At 32.6% G+C, this 23954-nt stretch overlaps 3 protein-coding genes across 8 annotated transcripts; 1 reads left to right on the top strand and 2 right to left on the bottom strand.

Annotated features, from left to right (window-relative positions):
* Positions 1–1444: 1444 nt before the first annotated feature.
* On the bottom strand, positions 1445–12357 carry LOC8259688 (AUGMIN subunit 3). Of its 2 annotated transcripts, none has more exons than XM_048377119.1 (18): positions 11950–12357; positions 11723–11759; positions 11162–11265; positions 10103–10298; positions 9933–9999; positions 9220–9323; positions 8335–8419; positions 7943–8000; positions 7055–7186; positions 6499–6568; positions 5531–5588; positions 5355–5410; positions 5047–5199; positions 4564–4675; positions 4304–4445; positions 3240–3315; positions 2384–2479; positions 1445–1787 (listed from the first exon to the last, which is right to left on the bottom strand). In XM_048377119.1, the coding sequence occupies exons 1-18, from the start codon at positions 12123–12125 to the stop codon at positions 1656–1658; spliced, it is 1854 nt and encodes a 617-aa protein (XP_048233076.1). In that variant the 5' UTR covers positions 12126–12357; the 3' UTR covers positions 1445–1655. The 2 variants fall into 2 exon arrangements, with proteins under 2 accessions (XP_048233076.1, XP_048233077.1); XM_048377120.1 differs by having other exon boundaries at positions 7943–7997; positions 11950–12355.
* A 2202-nt stretch (positions 12358–14559) lies between these two features.
* Positions 14560–18188, bottom strand: LOC8259687. 3 transcript variants are annotated; one of them, XM_048376481.1, is made up of 6 exons: positions 17782–18186; positions 17332–17492; positions 16517–16574; positions 16330–16419; positions 15728–15830; positions 14560–15027 (listed from the first exon to the last, which is right to left on the bottom strand). In XM_048376481.1, exons 1-6 carry the CDS (start codon positions 18082–18084, stop codon positions 14930–14932), a joined length of 813 nt encoding a protein of 270 aa, XP_048232438.1. In that variant the 5' UTR covers positions 18085–18186; the 3' UTR covers positions 14560–14929. The 3 variants fall into 3 exon arrangements, 2 of the variants coding, with proteins under 2 accessions (XP_048232438.1, XP_002527248.2); XR_007216604.1 differs by having other exon boundaries at positions 14932–15027; positions 16288–16419; positions 17782–18188; XM_002527202.4 differs by lacking the exon at positions 16517–16574 and having other exon boundaries at positions 16330–16354; positions 17782–18182.
* A 1218-nt stretch (positions 18189–19406) lies between these two features.
* On the top strand, positions 19407–23038 carry LOC8259686 (abasic site processing protein YoqW). 3 transcript variants are annotated; one of them, XM_048376480.1, is made up of 9 exons: positions 19407–19668; positions 19755–19917; positions 20078–20163; positions 20741–20853; positions 21132–21197; positions 21742–21851; positions 22049–22123; positions 22274–22525; positions 22556–23038. In XM_048376480.1, exons 1-9 carry the CDS (start codon positions 19574–19576, stop codon positions 22802–22804), a joined length of 1209 nt encoding a protein of 402 aa, XP_048232437.1. In that variant the 5' UTR covers positions 19407–19573; the 3' UTR covers positions 22805–23038. The 3 variants fall into 3 exon arrangements, with proteins under 3 accessions (XP_048232437.1, XP_048232436.1, XP_002527247.1); XM_048376479.1 differs by having other exon boundaries at positions 22274–23038; XM_002527201.4 differs by having other exon boundaries at positions 19409–19668; positions 22049–22114; positions 22274–23038.
* Positions 23039–23954: the final 916 nt, after the last annotated feature.

The raw sequence follows: 23954 nt of genomic DNA, 5'->3' as shown, positions 1-23954 counted from the left end.
ATTATCTTTTGTCCATCAACTATTTTTTATTTTTTTTTATAAAAAAGTAACATTAATAATTTATAAAATAAAAATATATTATTTTTATAAATATCCCATTAATTAATTTTAACGATTAATTAATTTTATAATTAAAAATAATAATTACTAATGACATAACATTTAAAAAGCAAACTAAATGTTTAAGGGTGAAATAATAATTTGAAGTTAAGAAAACTTTCCTTTATTTTCTATAATTTTCCAAAAAAAGGATAAAAAATTTCCCCACCTTTTCACATCTTTCCAAACAGAAAAAAAAAAAAACTTAATTATTTTCTTTTTATTCTTTTCCTTATTTTTTTTCTACCATTTCTTTCCCTACCTTTCTTTTATCTTTTTTCTCAAACATAGTGTTAAGCTCTTTAGTTTTTCTTTTTGGGCTTTTTGTTAAGAGTTCAAACCACGCATATGTGTTTGACGAAAAAGACGAGTCCTGCCTATTTATTGTGGTGGCCCTCTTTTATATCAATTGGATGTCTTTGGAATATCTTGTGATTTTACGTTGTACCTAAAATCTTGATGACAAAAGTGAATGAAGTTCTGAAAAGAAGAAAAATCATTATCTGAAAGAACGAGCCACGTGTTCTTATAATTATCCACTAGAAAATCATTAAATTATTATGATAATTGGTCATCCATATGGCGTCGCGCACACTACTTTTACCATTTTGATTATAAATTTTTTTAAAATAAATTAATAAAAAAAGCTCAATAATAGAAATATAATTAATATTTGTTTCTTACGATTAAAAATCATAATTTAATTAAGAAATATGACTAATTAATATATTAAAATAATATTTAAAATATAACCAACATATTATATTTTACAATTAGATTACAATATTAATTTATACGAAAATATAATAAATATAATATTTTTTAGGAATGGTTTTATATAAGAATAGAAGCTAATCTTGTTCAATCAACAAGTCAATGTATTAGACAAAGCATTTTTAGTACTCAACTTTTTTATATACATATATAGACATATGTCCCTTATATGCATGAATATAGATTCTTTATTTTATGTTAATATTATATAAATTTTAGTTTAAGACACCTACAGATAAGGTAAAATTTCAAGAGTGTAATGCAGGAAATAAAGTAAAGCTCTATAAGGTAGGCTGCCTTAGTTCTAACATAAGAAATCAAACATTTGGACTAAAAATATTTGCTGCCAACTGCGGGGGGGTTGAACTGCCTGATCAATCGGGAGGTCTGGCATGTCTTTGCTTCTGCTTCTAGTTGTATCCATTGTCGCATAAAAGAGTACAAAGCAGTGGTTTCTCCATATGCTGTGTATTCATATTTATGCTATGCATACTTTTCTTATTTTTGGTGTGTTTTGGAATGGCTGGCTAGGAGTACATGTTTGCAGCAAAAGGGGAACTCAAATGGATGATTAATATCAACGTATTCAAGCTGCTTAAAAGTGTTACCTTGTCACTGAAACCATTTTACAATAGCGGCAGGGACATTAATCTACATATATTCAATGATTCAGCAGTCCTTTCTTTTTTCCCTTTGCTGTTTTATCCCCAGTTTTGGCTGGTGGGAAGAGAAGAAGAAACAAAAAAGAATAGGGAGGTAGAATACAAAAGAACGAATATAGATTAAGAGACCTGCAAAGCTCTAACTCGTGCAGTCAACTCTCTAACTTGGCTCCTCAAACGTTCAGGATTGCAGAAGAAGTCGACAAACACACGCCTCTGAAGTCCCACCTCCTGTGCGTGATGTTTTACAATCTACATGGCATAAAAGTGCAGATGCAGTTTAGTAGCTAGTAAGGAAATATTATTACATAACTTGATGTTAATATGCTATGGATCTTCAGATGGCACTAATCAGTTCCAGTATAGATTAGGTTGCACAGAAGGTGCGGTTAAAAATGTGAAATAAAGTGATTTATCTATGGCAGACTGGGACAATTCCACTCGACATATTTCTTTGCTTAAGGAAACGGATAGTGTTGCATATGCTATGCATAGTGTGCTACTATGTTGGCCTAAGAACTAAGTCCTGATCTATCTTCTTTCTTAAAACTATAGTTCAACTGTTTTTGATATGTGATGCTGCCTCCTCTTAGCAACTTTATAATCTTTGTATCCAAAGGCAAATTTCTCAGTCATTCACATTAATTCCAAACTCCATTCAAACTTATCTTATCCTGGTATAACAAGGAGATGCATAGGTTTCCAAAACTCCCGAGGTGGGAAATAAGAGAAGCCTCAATAAGCAGATCTGTAGATCTTGGCAGGGATCCACCAGAGCAGAAGCATTGATTGAATCACTAGAAGAATTGCCCAAGAAATTGATAGTGATAGAACCAAATCAAGATTACCTCGTTCTTTTTGCAGTGTTCTAGTGTCACCTCTTCAACTGCCGCAGAGAGTTTTGCATTTATCTTTTCCATTTCATCAAGCTCCTTCATTAATGGCTAAAAAGCAGCATGCATCATGAAGCAAACATGTCAAATTAGAAAACAAGATTCCTAAAGGTGATAACATGAGCACACAACTGTTTCGTGAATGTGGATAAGATGAAAATACAGGAGAAAAAATCAACATGGCTGCTCAATCACAGCCCTTATCAACCTAAAAAATGCTAGTCTTTTTATTCCAATCACTTAGTCTATTATACAAGTATGTTGACGACACCCTTAGAAGGAACAACACATGAACATAATCTCTCTTCAATGGTGGCCCTTCTAAGACTACAATAGATTAAAACAAGAATGTCAGGACTCTTGCAAAAGTTGAAATTGACAGTTTTCTAAACAAAGTCGGACCAATTGCTATGCTGCTCCAAAATGAAATTTTAAAATGGGCTGATGAGTTGAAACAACTTGGCAGTCAGGTTCATATTAAGGTTCAGCGACAGATAATTTCCCATCCTCATAGTAGCTTTGGTTCCATAATCCTGAAGGATTACCTAAAAGTTTTTGAAAAAGGTTTTTTAAAATATCAAACTCGTTAAATAAAAGTGGAACATGTTCAAGTCACAATTCACTCTTCAGATAGATAATTTCTTTTAAAATCCCAATAAAGCTATCGACTGAAACTTAATATGCAGGTTTGAACTTCTAAATTCATCACCCAGTGAACATAAACTACAGATTAATACTTGAGTGATAAGAGCGTAAACTACCAAACAAATCCAAGTGAACATAACAAGATTTTAAAATGGTGAAGTCCTACCCGAGGTGTCAATATTGGCTGTGCAGTAGTAGAAGATGCAAATAATAATTGCTGCAAACTCTGAATCAGCGTGCACCTATTATGAATAAACAGATTAGAAAATTAAAATTTCTCAAATGCTGTTTGACATCACAGGTTATATTCATGCTTTTAAAAGAATGATATTTGCAATTACTTCTTAATGAGGAGTTCACATGCTCTAGTTTCTAATATTGAAGTCCATTGAGTCCAAAATTTCATAAATTATCAAATCATTTATTTACTATTGCATCTTAAAGATCAGTCTCTCTTCCGGGCATTGATCAAATTTTGTTCACTGTAACAACCACAATCCTCTAGCTTCTAAACTCCAGTTGCCATATTCAGGATGTAAGCAATGCATCAACGTAGTTCTTGGAGAGCTCAGTAGCAAAGTCTCTTCCTGCTAACTACTTTTTCTCCTAGAAAACCTAACCTCCATAAATAAATACACGCACACAGGAACAAATGTATTTGGCAAGAAGAATATAAAATGCAACATCAAACATGAGACTTTACATGAATTACAAATATTACATTCAGATTGAATGTGTTTAGGTCTATATCCACTCAAAGTCTAGCCCTCCAGTCTTTCCCCTCAAATAAATTGTCAACATAATTACCATGAAACAGACAACAGACCCTGTCATAGAATGTATGATCTAACAAAAGGACCTGGTAATTATCTAAATTCCCTACACTCACAACTCCTTGGGCAGAGGCATTACTATCCTTTTGCATCTTCTAACACGGGATCCCCATGTTAGCATTGGATCTTTTAGCCTAATTATGTGAACAGGTGCACTATATCAAAGTCATGGAAAATCCATATTTTGAAAAGCCATTAGATTCTTAAAATCTATCAGTTTCAAAAATTAGATCAAGAAATCAGTGTTTGCATCCATTGATGTTCTATTCACACTTGCTCATGATGCAACAGACCATGAGAAGACATTGTGACGCCAATTAGTTGGGTTGAAGTCAAATTAAAAGAATAAGAAAAAGTTGTAATAATTTGGATCCTTTAGTCGAAATAAATTACTCACAGTTCATTAATGCATTTATTTCTGTCTTCTGGAAGAGAATTTTCAAGATCGGACTGTAGTGTCATCAAGTCTGAATGAAGAGCAGAAATCTGCTGTACAATTCCTGGAGCTGATACATATGTTGATAATCCAGCTTGAGCATCTAAAAACAAAAAATTAACTAGTTAAATCTCGTCATCATGCAAAGTCTAACGGATGCAGTCATTTATTTATTGAATAATATCAATATGACTTAGAAGAAAAGGTTATTTGGTCATTACTTGAATGAATGCTTAGAAGGTCTCTAACACCGTGCAGAAGATTATCACGATCATCCACTGCTCCTTGCTCTTGTATGTCAGATGCAGCTTGAGTCAGTGCTAGGCAGCGACCCTACGATAGCAACAGAATCAAGATAAACCAAAAACTGAAAAGTCCCACATAAAAGACATCTAAGATCACAGAAACAAAATAGAAAATTCAAGTCCACACATGCTCATTTACACTATGTCTTATCTCTTACAGTATCCTGGCTATATAAAGGAAAACTTCAATCCAATCCCAGATATGATACGCTGGCATAACTGAATGTGGAATAACAATAGGCATGGACATCTTAATTACAATGTAAACAGAATGGAAAGATTACAAATGATAGATGCAGTAATCTTTTTATGGAACTTCGAATATGTAATTGTGTGTGTGTATATATATGTATGCATGTATGTATGTATGTAAAGATGATGTTGAAACGCATATAGTACCACTCTGCCTTTAGTTGCTGACAGGTACCCCTGAAGCTCTGACTCAATAACTTTAAGTAAAGAAAATGCTCCAAGCATATTCTTTTTTTCCAACTGGCAAGCTATTTTTAAGAACTGATGCCTTGCTAGCTGATTGATTAAATGATTTATATACTGCAAAAAGAAATTGAGAATTGTGAACACCTTTGTATAAATAGATCCAGACCCATTTGTAGAATAACATAATACACACAAATTGAACAGCCACATGATGTCCAGCATTTATTAAAGAGTACAAACATATGGAAGTACAGGGTTGACAGCAATACCGCTTTCTGTCGGTTGATATAATATTCTTGGCGCATGACCTTGAGATCATAATCACCTACAAGTGTATACTTTTACATCATACTAACTTCATAAAAAGCAGTATCAGAATCATAAAAATAAAAACATACTATAAATTGTTTGCAAGTTTTAAAACAGATAAGTTACCATCCGATACCTTGCAAAATGTACGTATCTTGAAGTTGAGCCAGCTCCCAACAAAGATCTGGGATAGTCTGAAAGTTTGAGGTTGGATCAATAGAGAATAAAGAGAAATACAATGATTTATAGGTAATAATAAATATGCGTGCTCAGCGTCTGAAAACAAGTGAATTGGATGAGGGAAATAAAACATGCAGCAACTAAAGTGGGACCCATGTTGTTATGAAACCTTTTTTCTTTTAATTTCTTTCCTCCTGTGTATTCTCTCTCTCTCTCTCTCTCTCTCTCTCTCTCTCTCCAACAGTCATTGCTTAATTGATCGCTAATCTGTGCAGCACACCTATTAATACCATCTAATCATGGTCCTTCAAACTTCAGTCAATCGAGCTTAAGGCTATTCTATACTACCAAATTCCCACCTTTTTGGTTGATCCGATTACAACATGATCTACAAAACCACCTCCACATCCATTTTTGTGATTTTACACTCTCTCTCTGAACTCCACAACCACCAACCTTACTCTGCACTTCATCCCATGGCTTATAGCCACATTCCTAAATAAATGGTTACCTCTGATTGAATGTGCTTTGCTATGATTTTCTACTGCACTGATAAAAGAATGACATTCAGCTTCAACCACTCTCATTTGGGCACTTCAAGGCCTCAATCATACTGTATTTGGGATATATGATTTATTATTCATAGTTGCTAACATAGGTTTTGGTTACTCAAGGCAACTAACGATAATAAGTTTTGACCCCATTCGTACGCTTTATATCTATTGCCCAGAATCTAGGTGAATCTCTGTGTTTATAAACTTGTAATATGAATCAATAAATAAGGATTACGCATAAATTGGACATGCAGCTAATCGGAAGCAAATGCCTTTCTTTATATTGCTCAAATCCCTTGGCGCTTCTTGTAAAATTTAGAATATAATTGTGGAAAATTTAGAAATAGAAAACACCTAACTATATACAAACCTCAGATAACAATTTCTCTTCTTTGTGATGAAGATTTGAAAGTTCTCCAACCAGTTCAGAATGCTTTCTCCTGCTCATTCATAATAAGTACAAAAGTAGCCAAAATGAATAACACACTAAAGTACTACTTCACCAAAAGAAAAAGGAACAAAATACAACCAGAAATTCTAGATATTAACCTAATAAAATTCATAGGCTGGTATATAAGGTTGCTGGCTTGTGTATGTGAATGGAGAAAGGAATCCAGCTTCCTGGATACATGATTAAATCAAGGTGAATTTTTTGGGCACACATGCTACAATCAATTGAAGTAGAATGATGGGAATGTGATGCTCTTGTTTCACTATGATTCAGTTAGATGGTCATTTTCTCTAAGAAGGGTGGAAACTCATTTAAGAATTGTAATAGAGAATTCATAGAAGGTGGGAGATGGCTGGAGATGTATCTATGAAGCATCAATGTTGAATTCTGTTTATTAATTCGAGCTTCATCCGAAACTATTTAAAATTTTCAAATAAAAAGAAAAGGACAAGAATGTAAAACATTAAACTTTTACCTAAGAGTGTGAAGATCAAGATGAATGTGAGCTTCATCTGAAGTTATTTGAGATTTAAGTGTCATGAGAATGGCTTGCTGCTTAGCATTCCCAACCTGGGCTTCAACCCACTGTCGTTCACTTGTTCCAAATCTGTCAATTCAGTAAATGGTTTATCAACGACTGGGTTTAAATGACACAATGTTGCAGTAAGAAGACACAAGGTGGTGTGAAGTGGATATAAGTCAGGTGAGCAGGCTGCCTGTACATAACCAACAACAGAGGGACATTCTGTTGACTCTATCAGATAGAATAGTAAAATCCATATCTTTTCATCCTCAATAGAAGACAGGGGGGCCAAATTTTTTTTCAGGATAACTTAGGAAACAAATTAGCTACTGACAAGAGCACGTTCAGATAATCAAAAGCCATATTGCACCCAACATCTTAGGTGCATCAAAGCTCATGCATGTCCTTGCTCTTGAGTGTGAAAGGAAGGGAGAGGCAGGATGAATTGACAGACCAAATTGATAGAATAACAACTAAATATGCTACTTAACATTAATTCGAGATGTAAGTACTTCTGAGCCCTTTCCCAATCCGTACACTTCCTGTGAAATGTTTTTGATAAACCAGGTTATAGTACCCACTGAAATGAAATGACCACTCTACTCTTGACTTCTTCCACAACAATGATTTAAAGCACCTAAAATTTGTAATGTCTAGACCATAATTGAAAACCTATTCAATATGAGACTAAAGCATAAAGCATGAAGCACTCATAACAACCTCTTAATTGATATTGCAACCATATCATAAAGAAAAGCCGCATAATTTCAGAAATTAATGATATTAAAATACACAAAAGTTTGGAGGAAGAATAATTCAGATTAAGAAAAGAATACACACATGGAGCGAAGTCGTTGCAATTCAGATACACGTTGGTGATGAGATTTTTCTAAATCTGCTGTGTCGGAAAACAAGTAATTAGGTAAATACCATAATAGATAAATACTCGAAAAGTACCAAAGTAGATAAATACTTGTAAAAGTGATGCCCATGAATGTTCAAATCAAGCATATTTAATTGCACATAAGAATCAAAAAAATGCATCAACAACATAGCACATTGATGGCAGCATCTAACTATATTAGCTGTGTATGTTTCTATAGTCAACAACAAATATACAGAAAATAAGCTTTGATAACATCTTGCAAACAGATGATAGCATAAGCAAAACATGAAGAAAAAGAAGAAGAAACAATTTCCAATTAAGGGATAAAAGCAAACAGGAAGAATACCTCTTACTAGAATATTTGAGATGTCGTCAAGACTCACCCATGAACATTTTGATTTTCCCTCCTCAGCAACTAGTCGAAAAGGACCCTGGTAACAGCAATTTTAAAGCCCATAATTGCATAAATTCTATGATGTGTACTATTTTGATTAAGCATTTATAGTTTCAATCTTGAGTCTAGTGCATAAGACAAATAAAATGTAACATATATAATCACTGAGGCAAATAACTCAACCAATGGAAGACTTCAGCCCTGGTTAAATCAAGCATGGCCAATACAAAGCAAAATAAAGGAAGAGCTTTGCAGTTGGTGACAACCAGCATAAGACTTTAAAGCACTTGAAGTCAATCATTTGCACCCATCAGTGATAGTTATTGAGATGGTTGATTAGGTCCAGGTGTAGAATGATTGGAAAGTCAAATGAGCAAATTTCAGATGGAGAGAAAAAACTATACACCAGATCAAGGATGACATAGACATGGATTGCCACAATCTTATCTATTGTTAATATACAAGCCAAGGAAAGAAAAATAGACAAAAATAATCCATCTAGCTTAATCTTACAAATTGAGATTAAGGCTGAATATAGTTAATAGCGGTAGCACAAAACATCTAGAGTAATACTACAGGGAAAGAAACAACCGAGTGAAAAGGAAGAGATGCAAAATATGCAGCATTACTCTCCTATCTCTCAAGAAGTAGCATATCTTATCCACATTAGACTATAGAATTCAGAGTGGTCAAAAGAATCAACGGATTTGTTATCTACACCACTCCTCTGGTTCAGGATATCTTTTTTATCCATATAAATTTCAGTTCCTACTAGAACCAAGATATAGACACATGGTGTGTTCAACATTGTAGAGAATAACAGTCAGCACTACATACCGTGTCCAGTTGTTTAGAAAACCACTGGTTTATTTCCCTTGTACAAGATGAATCTCCAAGCAAGTATGGATGAAAATCAGAGTAAGCTAAGTAGAGGCCGTCCTCTGCATGGAAACAAAACAATAGTCACTAGAAGAGAAAAAATGAAGCAATTCTTTCTTGTGTGCATGCGTATGGAATCCTACTTTTACAGCCATTGGAGTTGGAGTTTATGAAATTTAACCCTAAACCTGACAACTAGTAGTCAATTCTCTGCCACAAAATAGTGCCTCGGGTATTTCTTTTGACGTTTTTGTCCTTCTTTTGGACACCACCTGAACACCTATTTGTCTACAAGAGTTTATACCCTAGAAAGCTAGAGAGAGAGAGAGAGAGAAGTTAAGAGATAGAATAAGCCCCATCTTCCATTATAATGAGGTTTCAAACCTTAGCCCAAATTTATTAGTCACTGAAGAGTGAACATCCGCCGCATCAACTTGATTGAGAAAACTAAACTAAATACCAATTCTCATGTTTAACCAGAAAAGCTCCAAGATGACTTTGTGTTTAACCTAGGACCAAACCAAACATATGCTGTTTCAAAATGGAAACTTGATCTCTGAAATTAACATATGTGACATAAAGTGCTTTTAAGGAGAATAAACAACAATGGCGATGCAAAAATGTCAAACAGTGAAGACAAAAGAATAATAACATGAAAGGAAGAGCATTACCATCTCCAGAATGATAATGAGCCAACTCTTCCGCAGTAGATACAATTCTTCCAAGAACTTCATTCATCTATGAGAATAAAGAATAAAAAATACATAAACAACGCAAAACTTACAGGTGAGAGAGAGACAGAGAGGAGAATTTTTTACTGCATGGAAAATTAAGCATATACTCTTAAATTTCGTGCAGAAAGACTATCATCTATTGCTGTAAGGTATCCATTGACAGTAGATGTTGCAGCAACTCGAGCCCGTCTCCCTTGAATCAAAGCTGAGGCCTGCGCAGTGAGCATATCAAATTGAGACAGCAGATGCCTCAGCTGTCTCTGCAACTCTAGAGCTTCAGCTCTATATGCTACAGTTGCATCCCTGAAGATGGATATAAATCCATCAGTATTTAAAGCAAATTTCCACAAGAAGTCATCAAGCTTGAAGGGAAAAGTTATTTACTGACAGACTACTTTGAGATTCTAAATCCACCATAAGAATATAGAAACTAAAAGAGAAATTTGGCATAATAAACTTCTCATTAACATTATTCCATGTGGCTAGCAACTAGATATTCATCTCAAACAAATAATTTTAGAAACAGATCCAAAATGCATGTTCAAAACAAAGGGACCATGTTGCAAGCTATCAATTCTCTTTCCACAAATTTCAAAATTAGTAACATCACCTCTTACATTAACAAGTTTTCTCCTGTAAATCCCATAAGCAGAATCTGACACATAATAACAATTCAATGAAACCAATTCCAGATACAAGTATATAAATTAAACATTTCAGCTTAACTTATTCCTTAGCATCTTCTGAATGCTGAGGAATTCCAATCAAAGACAAGTTCTGTAGCAATTATCATGTATTTCTCTCCCTTGAGATCCATATTCAAGTGATAAAATTCATCAAACATGCATTTAACATGCTGTAGAAATGCCATGGAATTTAAATCAAAAGGCACCCATAATCTCACAGAGCAACTATAACTGCATCTTTGGCCATCCCTCATTTGCTACACAACCTACAGGAAGATAATTATACTAAGACCAGAAACCAAGATTACATTTATGTATATATATAACCAACATATTTCCAACATGAAAACAACTTCAAATAACCAAACTGGCTTGGTTAACAACGCTTTGCCTATCAATTGTAGTGGTAAGGTCCAAGAGAAACACGAGGGGTAAAACTGAGATTGAGAAACATAAGGTGGGACACAGAGAAACCATTACCGAATTTCTTTTAAACCTTCTTCAGCTCCAAAAACTGCTTCCTGATTGTCTCTACTGGAAGAAAAGGCTGAAATGCTATCATAAGCAAAGTCCAAATCCTCTCCCTGTTCGTTCATGATATTCCATTAATACATCCTTCAAATTCCATACTTATGATTATTAACATGATCGAAATGTTCCTTATGCACCACCTTAGCCAATGGTTTCAAGCTGAATTTTCCATTTGTGCACAGTTTTATCAACCTACCATGACTAATCTCTATGCTTATTGAAAACATGCAGAAAATTTATACAATGAAGTTTCTCTCACTCACGAATTAAAGCCTTTATGCAACAAAACTGAATTCTTGCAAAATCATGTCATTTTCTTCACGAGATATCATATCTGTCAAAATGCCTTTTTCTTTTAAGAAAATTTAAGTTGAAAGAATTAAATTACAGCAATAATGAACTATTCATAGACAAGAATTGACTGAATGGAATTCAATTATATTGACCATAGCGTTTTAAGACTTTCCAAACACACTCTAAGAGCATTTCTCTTCTTTTTTTTCCTCTTACCTCTAATAGCTTCCCTTCTTGTAGAAACTGTTCACACCTAAGCAACAGAAAGCTACAAATTATTCAAGATTATCATGTGGCGTGAAAAGGCAAAGGAAAATTATAAAGGAAAATGCATTAACATTTGATTTCACCTTAGCAGATCTTCTTTATAATACAGAAATTAAAACTATCAAAACAAAAACTAGATAAAATAAGATTTAAAAAAAAAATTGTGAAGAATTAACTGAGAAAGCTCGGCGAGGGAAAGGACGTTAGAGGGGCGGAGACTGGAACAGATCCAGTCAAGGATAGGGCGTGCGTCGTCGTATTGGAAAGGCCATTCAAAGCTGTCAGCGTCCAATGTATTTGCACCTTCGTATCCTATTTCTCCTAGTAACGCACACAATCGAGCCCCGCTCATTCCGATTGTTCTTTTTCCTGTTTCAAAATCAAGATGGTTTCGATTAATCAGTTGTGTAGATCTTCTTTCATTTCGAATTCAAGATGAGCGTGCACGTTAAAGAAGAGAGGAGGCTTTGGCGCCGGCCTGGTTTTAGTAGTTTCTTTGAGAGTTGGTAGTGATGGATTTTGTAAATCCTGTGTGTATATTCCTTCTCTTTCTTTCACTCCTTGTTTTATTAGTTTTTGAATTTCGTACTACACATGTGCTTTAGGCCGCTTGTACCCTGTATAATCATTTCAAGTTTGTACTTTTCGACTCACCTTATCAATTTTGAAATGGTGCATTACACTGGTCCATGGATCTTCCCGAATAATTTATTTTTAATAAGCCAGCTTTCGGTTTAAGTACAATTTATATTTATATATATATATATATATACTAATTTTTAAAATTTAAAATTTTTTTAACATATTTTTAATATATAAAATTTTTATTTTAACATTAATATTTATTTTGACATATGAAATTAAAATTTATATGTAATTTGTAATTTTTATTAATTTATTGATTAATAAATTATATTTTTAATTGAACACTAATTATAATTTTAAGAAATAATATATTAATAATTAATTAAATTCTTAATTAGATAATGATTAATGATTCTAATTATAGAAAATAATATCTTTAAATATTATGTCCACTAATAAATTAATATTTTTAATTATATAATAATTTCTAATTCTAAAAAATAACAATATCAATTATATTCATAATATTAATTTATATAATTTAGAATTAAATTATAAATATTCTTAAGATAATTTTTATATTATTGTATTAATAAAATTTTAGAATTTTAAAAAGAAATTAAAAATTTCTAAAAATAATTAATTTATTATTATTTTTTTAAAATATTATAAAATTAATATTAAATATTAAATATTTATTAAGTTGTATTTATAAACTTGATTTTATAATCGAAGTATAATAACGACCGAGCAACAAGTAAACGACTAGTTAAATTTTTAACTTTTAAGCATATAAACTTTAAAAAATAGAAGAATTATATACTTGAGGTAACTCTATCCTTTCTACTTCTTTTACCTAATAATAATAATGTTGATTGTTTTAACGAAAATAAAGAAAAAAAAATATTTTATAATTTTTACTAATTAAAAGCAACATTAATGCATCTTTACATGAAAAAAGTAGGAGTTGAAAAGAGTTAAAACGACTTTTTAGTACTAAAACTAATAATGTCATGGCATTACATGGTAAAATAAACAGAAATAGCTCCAAAAATACCCGAGACTTTAAAAATATAATTAAACTTTTTTAAAATTTAAGAATTCACTTGCACTTTAATTGAAAATTGAGACTAGTCTATATTTTTCGTCTTTGAATAATAATAAAAATACATTTAGTAATATCTTTTAAAAAAAATTAAAACATAGACAAATGATCAATTTGACCTTGAATTTATTTCCAACGGTTAAATATATCCAATTTAAATTTTTTAAACAAATAGCCAAATACATTCACTCTAAACTTTTTCAACAAAAATTTCCTAAAATTATGTCTAAGAACAGGATACACTTAATTTAAACTTTTTTAAGAAATGAAATAATATTAGATTTTTAGGTTTTATATTAAAATACAAAGTTTAAAAATAATATTTATTTTATTAATTTATTGATACAATATATAGTGACGCGTTAAACAATAGTATATTTGATAAAATTTAAAATTTAGATTTAATTGACTAAAAAATGACAAACATTAAATAAGTCAAATTTTAATTTTCTAAAAATTAAATAAATCCAATTCTAATTTTCTTAACAAATAAATCTATAACTTATTATTTTTTTTATCAATTAGATCTGAATATTAAATTTTATCAAACACGCTCTTAGATAGAGCATCATTAGATATTCTATCAATAAATTAATAAAATTAATATTATTTTTAAATTTTGGTGTATTTGATCTTGCACACAACTTCAAACGTTATTTGCTGGAAAAAATTAAGCAGATTGACCCTTTTGTCCATAAAAAATAGTAAAAGAAATTTAAACTTTAATGCTATTACATAACTGCATAGTCTATTTAACCGTTTCAATTATAATACTCCGGAAGTAACTCACAAAAATACAATCTTTTAACACTGTTTGAAAGAGAATAAAGTAATGTAAGATTTTATAAAGAAATTGATGTAAATAAAAGTTTTTAAAGGTAGAATATAATTTTTTAAACTACAACGGTTTAGAAGTTTTTAAGAACCTCCAAAAAGCTCATCTCATAATTGAAGTTTTCTTCCCAATCAGGGAGTGGCGGTTCCAAACCTTTATAAATCCCTGAAAAGCCTCCACTCAATCAGAGGCTGTAATAGTTGTGCATACAATGCAGTTCCTGTATTTCTGTTTATATCATCCTCTGCATTTGCCACTCAATGCACATTGAATTGGAATAAAATTATAAGTGATAGATTAATCTTACAAGCATATGATTAAGTGCCAAGAATAAAATAAATCCTATACTAGCTGTAACAAGCATTTTCATTTTTTGACAAGGCCGTTAGTAAGTCGACCTACTGACTCAACTCATGACAGACAGGTTAAAAGTGGTGCACCATCCTTGCATTACCGAGGACCTTTTTGCTTCCTGTTTAGCGAGGCAATATTCAATCAATGGATGGCCGCAGTTTTCAAGAGCAAAAACAAAAAGAAACTAATGCTCTTCTTCTGTCAGATCTCCATTGTGGTTCTTCCCAAGGTTTTGAGGACGACTTTTGGCATTAAAGTTTGAGGGGAACGCCTCTTTTCAGTCCCTTTCACCAGGAAAGTATCTTCTGGCGTCTAATGGCTGGTTCTGGAAATTCGGGTCAGGTAGTTCCATTCCTCTGTTCATCGGTGCAAATGCTGGGATTACAAAAACATAAAATTTGCAGTCAAGACACAATTCAGTTAAAATTAAACTAGCTAGCCCAGTTGTTTAAGCTGAACAACACTATAAAACCAGACTCAAGATTCATTTTCTTGTGTGCTTGAAACAACCAGTCCACACTGCTTGATAAAAGAATTTGGTTCTTACAAACTACCGAACTACGTAGTATCAAGAATATATTTTCTCTTGAATAAACTATTCAGGCACTCAAGATCACCATCCCTGTTTCAAGTATATCTACCAATAAAATCTTGAAACTATGAAAGAAAACAAATTATTCAGCACATTGATCAATTCCAGCAAAATCTACAACCTCCTTTTGAGAAGTGATACTTTTCAAGTGCAAGTGTGAAATTCACAATGAATTGCCAACATGAAGAATTGTAATTGAAATTGAAAGTCCCCTCTATTTGGGATATATTGTAAATTAAAAGCTGTGGGTGTATTTGTTCCACGTTTAGTAAGGTAAAGGATTTGGATTTATGAGCTAAGCTTCAAGATGCAGCCTTGGTCTGACAAACTGACAGATAAATGCATAAAGAAATCAATTTTGATACTGATTTTCTAATGTGTTTGGTTCTTTATTCAACCTTATAAGCAGGATTCACAATCAATTTAGCCCAAGGAATCTTAGTAGATAAGAACACATAGAAAAGGTATGTGCATTCATCGTACCTTTCTCCCTCATTCTTTTCTCTCTATCGTATTCAAATTTGTCCCTAATTTGGCTGACCTTTTCCCATGTATCACCTTGTCTGTTTCTCCTAGGACCCTGATCCTGCATTCATAATTCAATCAATAACATTGAATATCAAACATATATACAGTAAAAAGTATGAAAATGTTTCAAAAATCTTAAAACACATAACATTAGACATGCAAATAATAACAGTGAGTTACGGTCTCAAGAATTGCAAGCCATTTCATTATTGACATACCTAAAAATTATTTTCCACGACATGTTTACAAGTATCTCAATAATACTGGCGAACTGCTAGAGTTTGCCTAATATTACATTAGGTTAATTCAACAATCAACAAGCATAGTGAACAAAAGTCAACTGAAAGAAAAAGATACAAGCATATATACCTCATGCTGATATTTAATCATTTTTAATTTTATCATTTAGAAAGAAAAATAAATCAACTCAGTTCAACCTCAATCCCAATCCAGTTGGGATTGATTATACCTGCTAAAACAAATCAAAGTATAAATCTACACGTCTTAACTAGTACCAGTTCAAATCCTTAGAGAAATTTTGTCATTTGAATTCATACCTTCATCTGCTCAGATTGCCTGCTCCTGCAATACAAGCAAAACTTTAAATGACTAAGGCTCTTCCAGTCAAAACCCATAACATGTGAACCCTGATGGGCATATATCAAGCAAAACGAGGAAAATATCTTTTTAAAAACTCTTAATATAACAAGTAATTTCCTAAAATGAATGGATAAATGTACTAACCAACACTCTGGCAGAGACTTTCAAAGAGATGTGGTGAAAGCAGTGGAGCATGGCAGGCCTAGAATTTTCAAAAGTTCACTATTTATGATATGACGTATGTAATCCAGAAAAAGCTTCAAGGCTTTATTTGCTGTCCCCCCAAAGTACATGATAGAATAAGAAATAGCATGCTTTTTGTGAGACTGCAGTGATTCAACTTTTATTTGATCATCTTCCTAATCAATCTTAAGTGGTCACAAACACAAGACAAAAGAAATTATATCCAAAGAACTTCTTAATCTTGTAGGGAAAACTTGACTTGCAGCTGCTATCATCCAAAAGGAACAGAAAAAATTAATAAAGGAGCTATGCTTTTGTCTTTATGTCATTCAAAATGGAATTGAGCTAATATTATTGGATTATTTCTTAGAGTTACCCAATTGTCTGTTTGCTTAATGGGAATGATTGCAGCGTTGGTACTTAAACATATGCCATACTTATTGCTGCCTTAAGGATCTCTTCCCTCGTAGGGTTAGGAGTTTTAGTGTAGTTGATTAAAAACACTATATACATGTTATCAGCTACACTGATTGTTGCTGTATTATCACCAAAAGAAAAAAAAAAAAAAAAGAAACCCAACAAAAGGATGAAAATGTGCACGTTTAAAAGCCAAAGCTATAGCTTTGCTTGCTTGTAAATATCTTGTTTTATAAGAACTATATCCACTGTAATTTCCTAGATCAATGAGCATTATATGTATAATCTTGTAAAAATGCCTGAAAAGATGTAAAAGTAACTAGCAAATCGCAAATGGAAAACAGCTATGGAAGACAAACCTATATGGGTTAAAATCTTGATCATCATCCTCAGCAGACTCGTAATTTGCATGATCTTGAGCAATTTTTTTAGAATAACCCTCGTCCCAGTACAACCTTTCCCAATTTTCTCTCAGTTCCTGATATAGTTCCATATATCTTTTGCACCAAGGCTCATGCTCCTTCAAAGTATAATGAACATATCAGGACATGAAAGCAATTACAATTCCATTTGAAAAACTCGAGACTCCAGCACAATGCATATCCACTTCTTTGTTTCACTTAATACCATGGTGCTTACACCCAAAAATTAAAACCTTACCCTACCAATCTATCATCTCGATTAAAATTAGCGACAATTGTGATATAATTTTTCATAAGAAACCAAAAAAAAAAAAAGTAAAAAAGTTCAATAAACTTGAGCAGAAGTAGCTAAAAGGTATTTGCAAGTGGAAAATTCTAATAACGCACCGACTCCTTGAGAACGAGGCGGGTACGGCGCATGAACTGCTCCCTCAGCTGCTTTCGGCGCTTGTTTGGGATATTATCTCTTGGAATAACAAAACGCTCGCGTGGAGGCACGTGATCTCCGATTTCGTGCATTTCTCCGTCAACTATCCACCACTCCGATTTCTCATCCGCCTTTTTAGCTTGAAATGCTGGCGACTTAGACCTCCTCCTGTTTGGACTGGAATCGGTCCGAAAATCTTTGGCGGCGAGGCGGAGGCGAGGGCTTAAGGTCTGAAGCAGTTTTAATTTTATGCGGGAAAGCATGACGAGAGCTGCGGAATCAAGTGCAGAGCTCGGGACTCAGAAAGAGGTTGAATACCTCAAACGGCCAGACCAAACGGGGATACGGTTCAAACTTTAAAACCCGGAAATAAATATTCACAGGTATTTACGAACAATTTTACTTTTTATTTTCTTCCCAAATAAACAATTAAAGCTTCTATGTTTTGATTATAAATAATTTTAATTTCACAAAATATAAATTAAAACCCATCATTTATTAAGTTATTTATATGTATAATTTAATTGATACTATATTGAATATATAAATAATAATTAAATAAAAAAATTATTAATTTACATGTTAATTAATTTATATAAAATAATGTTAAATATATAATTGATATTTTTATTAAAAATTGAGGTTAACATATAAATAATATATCACTTTACAGAATTAGAAAAATATTTATTTATAAAAATAAATTATTAATATAATTATATTATATTATTATATACAATAATTTTTGCAAATATAATATAGCAGTATTATATTTGTACTTCATAAATAAATATTTATGTAATTAAATAATTTTTATATTTTAATTATATAAATATTATTTTAACTTTATATTTTAGTATTTAAATTATTTTTATTTTATTAAATATTTAAATTAATTGAAAAATTCAACACGACACCTTTAACTGCTTTTAGAGATTAAAGTCTTTTTATATTAATATTTTATATAAAACTAATTTTTATATAATAATAAAAAATTATTATTCTAATTTAAAATATTTAGAAATAAAATAAATTTTTACTATAATAAATTATATCATTTGTAAATTCTTTTTAACAGAATATATATTTTTATATAATAAAATTTATATGTATTCATATTTGTGACGTTAATATTATTTATTATGGTAAATATATTTATATTTTTGATATTTAATTTATATTATTTCATTAATAATATCAAAATATAAAATTTTAAAAAATATAATATTAAAATATTTATTAAATTATATTTTTATAGTATAAATTATTTTTAATTTAAAAATGAATGATTATAAAAATATATATAATTTATTTTTAAATTTAAGATATTTTTCTCATAATATTTTAGTTAAATAATAAATTTTAATTAGTAATTTTATATTAGTGATTAAATAATAGAAACATTAACTATTATTTTCAATTTCAACGACAATGAATTTTAATCCAAAAATAAAAAGAAATTATGGGTTGTTTGCTGTAGTTTTTCCAAATATTTTTATTAAGCATGACGCACATATAGACGTGCCTAAATCAGTCACCGTAAATACAATCTCGAGAATGTTTCAATTCTAATCCAACGGTCCTCAATTAGTTTCTATAACATTCACTCGCCAACACCAGTCGCACTACCAAAAAACTGCCCTCGCACTTTCTTCCCGCCCTTATTCGGTTCAGAAAAAGGATAGCGCTACTGTAGCAGGGACAGCCCCGACAGGCAGGGAACTCGACGGTCAGCCAACGCAAGAGAGAAAGATGTGTGGCAGAGCTCGCTGTACTCTCAGAGCCGATGACATCCCCAGGGCTTGTCACCGCACTACCGGTCCAGTCCGGTCGGTCAACATGGATCGGTACTCTCTGTTTCTTTCAACACTCGATTTAACTTTAAGAATATATTCTTAACGATTATTTAGGGATTCAGATTGTGTTTTTTCAGATGGCGGCCGTCTTATAATGTTTCACCAGGATCGAATATGCCTGTTGTTTGTAGAGAAGGAGATGGATCCGATGGTGGCGACGGTTTTTTTGTTCAGTGTATGACTTGGGGGTTAATTCCTAGTTTCACTAAGAAAACTGAGAAACCTGATTTTTACAAAATGGTACACGATACTAATTTAAGTTAATTTATTATTCAAGTTTATACTCGGTGAATCAAGTGAGAGTTTTATCGGTTAGCTAGGGTTTATTATTGAACAACGATAAAGCTAACATTTTCGGTCTTCAATAGTAATGTTAGTAAACTACTTGGTGTTTGTCCAGTTCAATGCTCGGTCCGAGTCGGTGGGTGAAAAGGCTTCTTTTCGCCGACTACTTCCTAAAAGCCGGTGTCTCGTAGCAGCAGAAGGGTATGTATGTCTCTGGCAAAGTGGTGTTTTATTTGCTGAATTACACTTAATTTTTATTTATTACAGCTATGTTGTTCTTCAAATGTTTTAGATGACTGTTTGCGGTGAGCCTCGAAGGTAACCGTTCTGTGATAAGAAATTTGCATCATTCTGGATGTTACCAAATATTTTATACTAAAGAATGACAGGAAATATCCCATGGTTCTTTGTAAGTGGATGTTTCGGACAATTCCAATCTTTTTCTGGTTCTCAAGATGCTTTTGCTAGTTAATTGATACAACGTTTAACCCTGTCTTAATTTTTCTTCATAACTATTTTCTGATAAGAACTTTATATTGCTGTCATTATTATTATATTTTTTTTCTTTGGATCATCATCCTATCATGTTTATATTTAAAATTAATAGTTGAGAATTATTATCCAACTAATATCCATCCATTTTCTAAAGTTTAATTTAACTTTTTAATAAAATTTTAAGCATTTAGTTTAAAATGAAGGATAGAGATTACAAACATGATAGCTTATGTTCAAATTGAACATTAGATAATCTCGATCCTTTTTCTCTTCTACTCTTCAGATTTTATGAGTGGAAAAAAGATGGGTCGAAAAAGCAGCCTTATTACATTCATTTCAAGGATGGTCGGCCTCTCGTGTTTGCTGCTCTTTATGATTCCTGGCAGAATTCTGAAGGTGAATGTTTTTTTTTTCAAGTATACATCTTTGAGATGGCATATAGACTGCATCGATAGTATTTAAATCCTGTTTATTAATTCTCATTTCTTCAACTTAACTAGGTGTTCATTTTTCTGTACATTAATATATCAGTTTGAAGCTGAACCTGATTACGAACAGAATACAGCACTTCTGTTCTGCTAAAAAATTTCCTTGTGAGAGATGGTTTTCATTGTAGTTTCAGTTGTCAGCAATAATTTACTTTAAATGATCATATTATGTGGACTTCGTTACAGGTGAGATACTTTACACCTTCACTATACTCACAACTTCCTCATCTTCAGCTTTAGAGTGGTTACATGGTGAGTTTTCTTTTGGGTGTGTGTGCGCGTTTCTCTGGATTCATGTTGTTATATTTTTAGATACATTTTGAATCACTTAATTATAGAAAGCATACATACTGCCGCTGCATCTTTATATGCCTAAATCATATTTTCTTTCTGAATATTTGTTGGAATACACCAGATGCGAGAGTGAAATTCCCCACAATGCTTGATAAGAAAAAGTCATCTACTTGGTCAATAGTTGCCTTCCTTCCTCTCTGCCTCTTAGGATTACTCTTTGTTATTAGCTTATCTTATGAAGATGTATAGGAAGTCTATCAAGTTTATCTCTTGTAACTTGCACTGATTTATATAGAACAATCACAGATAATGTGTGTGAACTACAAAGGTCTAACAAATAATAGTCGTTTCAACTTGTCAGCTGTGCTGTATATGCACCGTATCTTTTCTTAGAACAGAGGAACTGAAACTGCAGACCTTTTTTATTGTACCTTTTAATATCTTAGGCGTTTCAGCTTTCTTAATCCTTGCTAAAGTTGAGTAACTGCATGTGTTAATGCAGACAGGATGCCTGTCATTTTGGGCGACAAGGAATCAACTGACACATGGCTTAATGGTTCTTCCTCTTCTAAGTATGACGTTGTGCTTGAATCTTATGAAAGTTCAGATTTGGTAAGAGCTCGATAGAATTAAGTTGTTCATTCTCCCTAGTTCAGTTTTCTTTCTTTCTCAAGAAAAAGAACAACGGGAAAAATAATAATAAAAAACAGAATGCCAAACTGATGCAAATATAAGAGGGGCACGGCACCTTCTATTTGATTATCAATCATCAAATTATGTTATTATGCAACTTTTATTTAATCTTTTAGGTATGGTGTCCGGTGACACCTGCAATGGGCAAGTCATCTTTTGATGGACCAGAATGCGTTAAAGAGGTGCAGTTGGTTAGCCATTTTTTTCCCTAATTTAATGTTATTTTCAGAATTTACCTCGCAAATGAACACTAAATTGGAGACTTGTTGATGAGCCACTTTTTGCGTCAGGATGTATCATTACGTTTTTTTTTTTTAATAACTGTTGGAAATATTTGGCAGATTCATGTGAAGACTGAGAGCAAAAGCACTATCTCTAAATTTTTCTCAAGGAAGGAAATCAAAGGAGAACAAGAACTAAACTCACGGGAAAGCACATTTGACAAATCTGTCAAGATGGACCTTCCAGAAAGTGTGAAAGAAGAATATGAAAGCGAGGAAAAGCTGGATATTCCACCGTCGAACCAAATCAATGATCAGGATTTAAAATCTAATGTTTCTACAATTCCATGCGAGGACGAAACAAAGTGCCAGATTCCTGATCATGACGAAACAAAGTGCCAGATTCCTGATCATGACGAAACAAAGTGCCAGATTCCTGATCATGATTTAATATCCAATGTTTCTAAATTGCCTCATGAGGATGCAACGTTGGGCCAACCAAAGCGGCACCATGAGGAGGCCTTAATTGATAGAGAGCTAAATCCAGATGGCAATGAAAAACTTCGGCGGAATCCAGCAAGGAAGAAGGCGAACCTTAAGAGTGGTGGCGATAAACAGCCAACACTCCTTTCATACTTTAGGAAAAAGTAGTGTTTATGCATGCTATAATCTCATTAGGGGCTGGTGATGTGCATATGTAGACTAGTCTCAGTTGATCTGTATATCTGGAAGTATGTTTCCAGGTGTAGTTTTGCCTGTAGTTCTACAATGCGTATTCAGGGGTAGCTTAAACCCTTTTCGTTTATGTAGTGTTCCTTTATGTTTAGCAAGCAACTGTGATCTGTAAATATTGAATGTACTATAGCAACTATCATTTTGTTTGGATATCAATCTTCTTGCAGTGGCCGCATCTGAAATCATCACCACTCACTACTATCTTTTGGCATTCTCAAACTGTCTTTCTTGCAACCAGTAGCAGTTCATAGTTGAAACCAGAATCACTCAACCTATTAAAGACATCTTGGATGTCAGGGGCAAAGATTAGCAGTCAAACTTGTATGCGCATGTGCTGCTGAAGTTAGATTGCAATTGGTGGAATGCTTAAAGAGTACATTTACTTTTACAAACATAACTTGAATGTTCACTCAAGTCATAAACGTCTTAACCAGATACATGCTAAGGTAGCAATATTTTTCCTTTTTACATTTTTATCATCCACTGGCAGTATTCCTGTCCATACTCTAATACTCTTGGCAAGTCCATTGAGAACCATGTCCAACACAATCAACCAACCATTTCCAACGAACTCTTTGTCCAATCTCATGAATGTGATGTCAATCTACCTGATGTTTTCAGCTGTCAAGCTGCTCCTATAGGGACATGGATCTATAACAAGTTAACAACAATTTCCTAAGATAATCTGTTAACCTCTCTAAATTAACTCCTTTGTCAGGTGCACGAAAAAATCACATCCTAAAAGATATTAGCATCAAAACTTGCTTCTCCGTCACCAAGTTTGATAAAGAAACTTTCATTAAACAAACAGTCGCTCCAGTTAAACAGCCGAAGCATTACTTTAAAGTTTAGAGACCAGAGTTGCTATATACAGATGAGCAAATGACCACTCAACCTCAGAAAGTAAAACAATGGAGAAATATCCAAGGCAAACCTTGTCCCTTTTTACCCAAGTGATGTAACAAATTTGGTATACCGAATTAACATAGCATACTAGGGCGTGATGCTTTCTTGGGTAAAAATACTGCAACATCAACAGCAAGAACCAACCCCTGAGCGTGGGCGT

This window comes from Ricinus communis, chromosome 7 (assembly GCF_019578655.1).
Source record: "Ricinus communis isolate WT05 ecotype wild-type chromosome 7, ASM1957865v1, whole genome shotgun sequence".
NCBI classification, from domain to species: Eukaryota; Viridiplantae; Streptophyta; class Magnoliopsida; order Malpighiales; family Euphorbiaceae; genus Ricinus; species Ricinus communis.
This window is presented reverse-complemented; position numbering and strand designations above follow the sequence as displayed.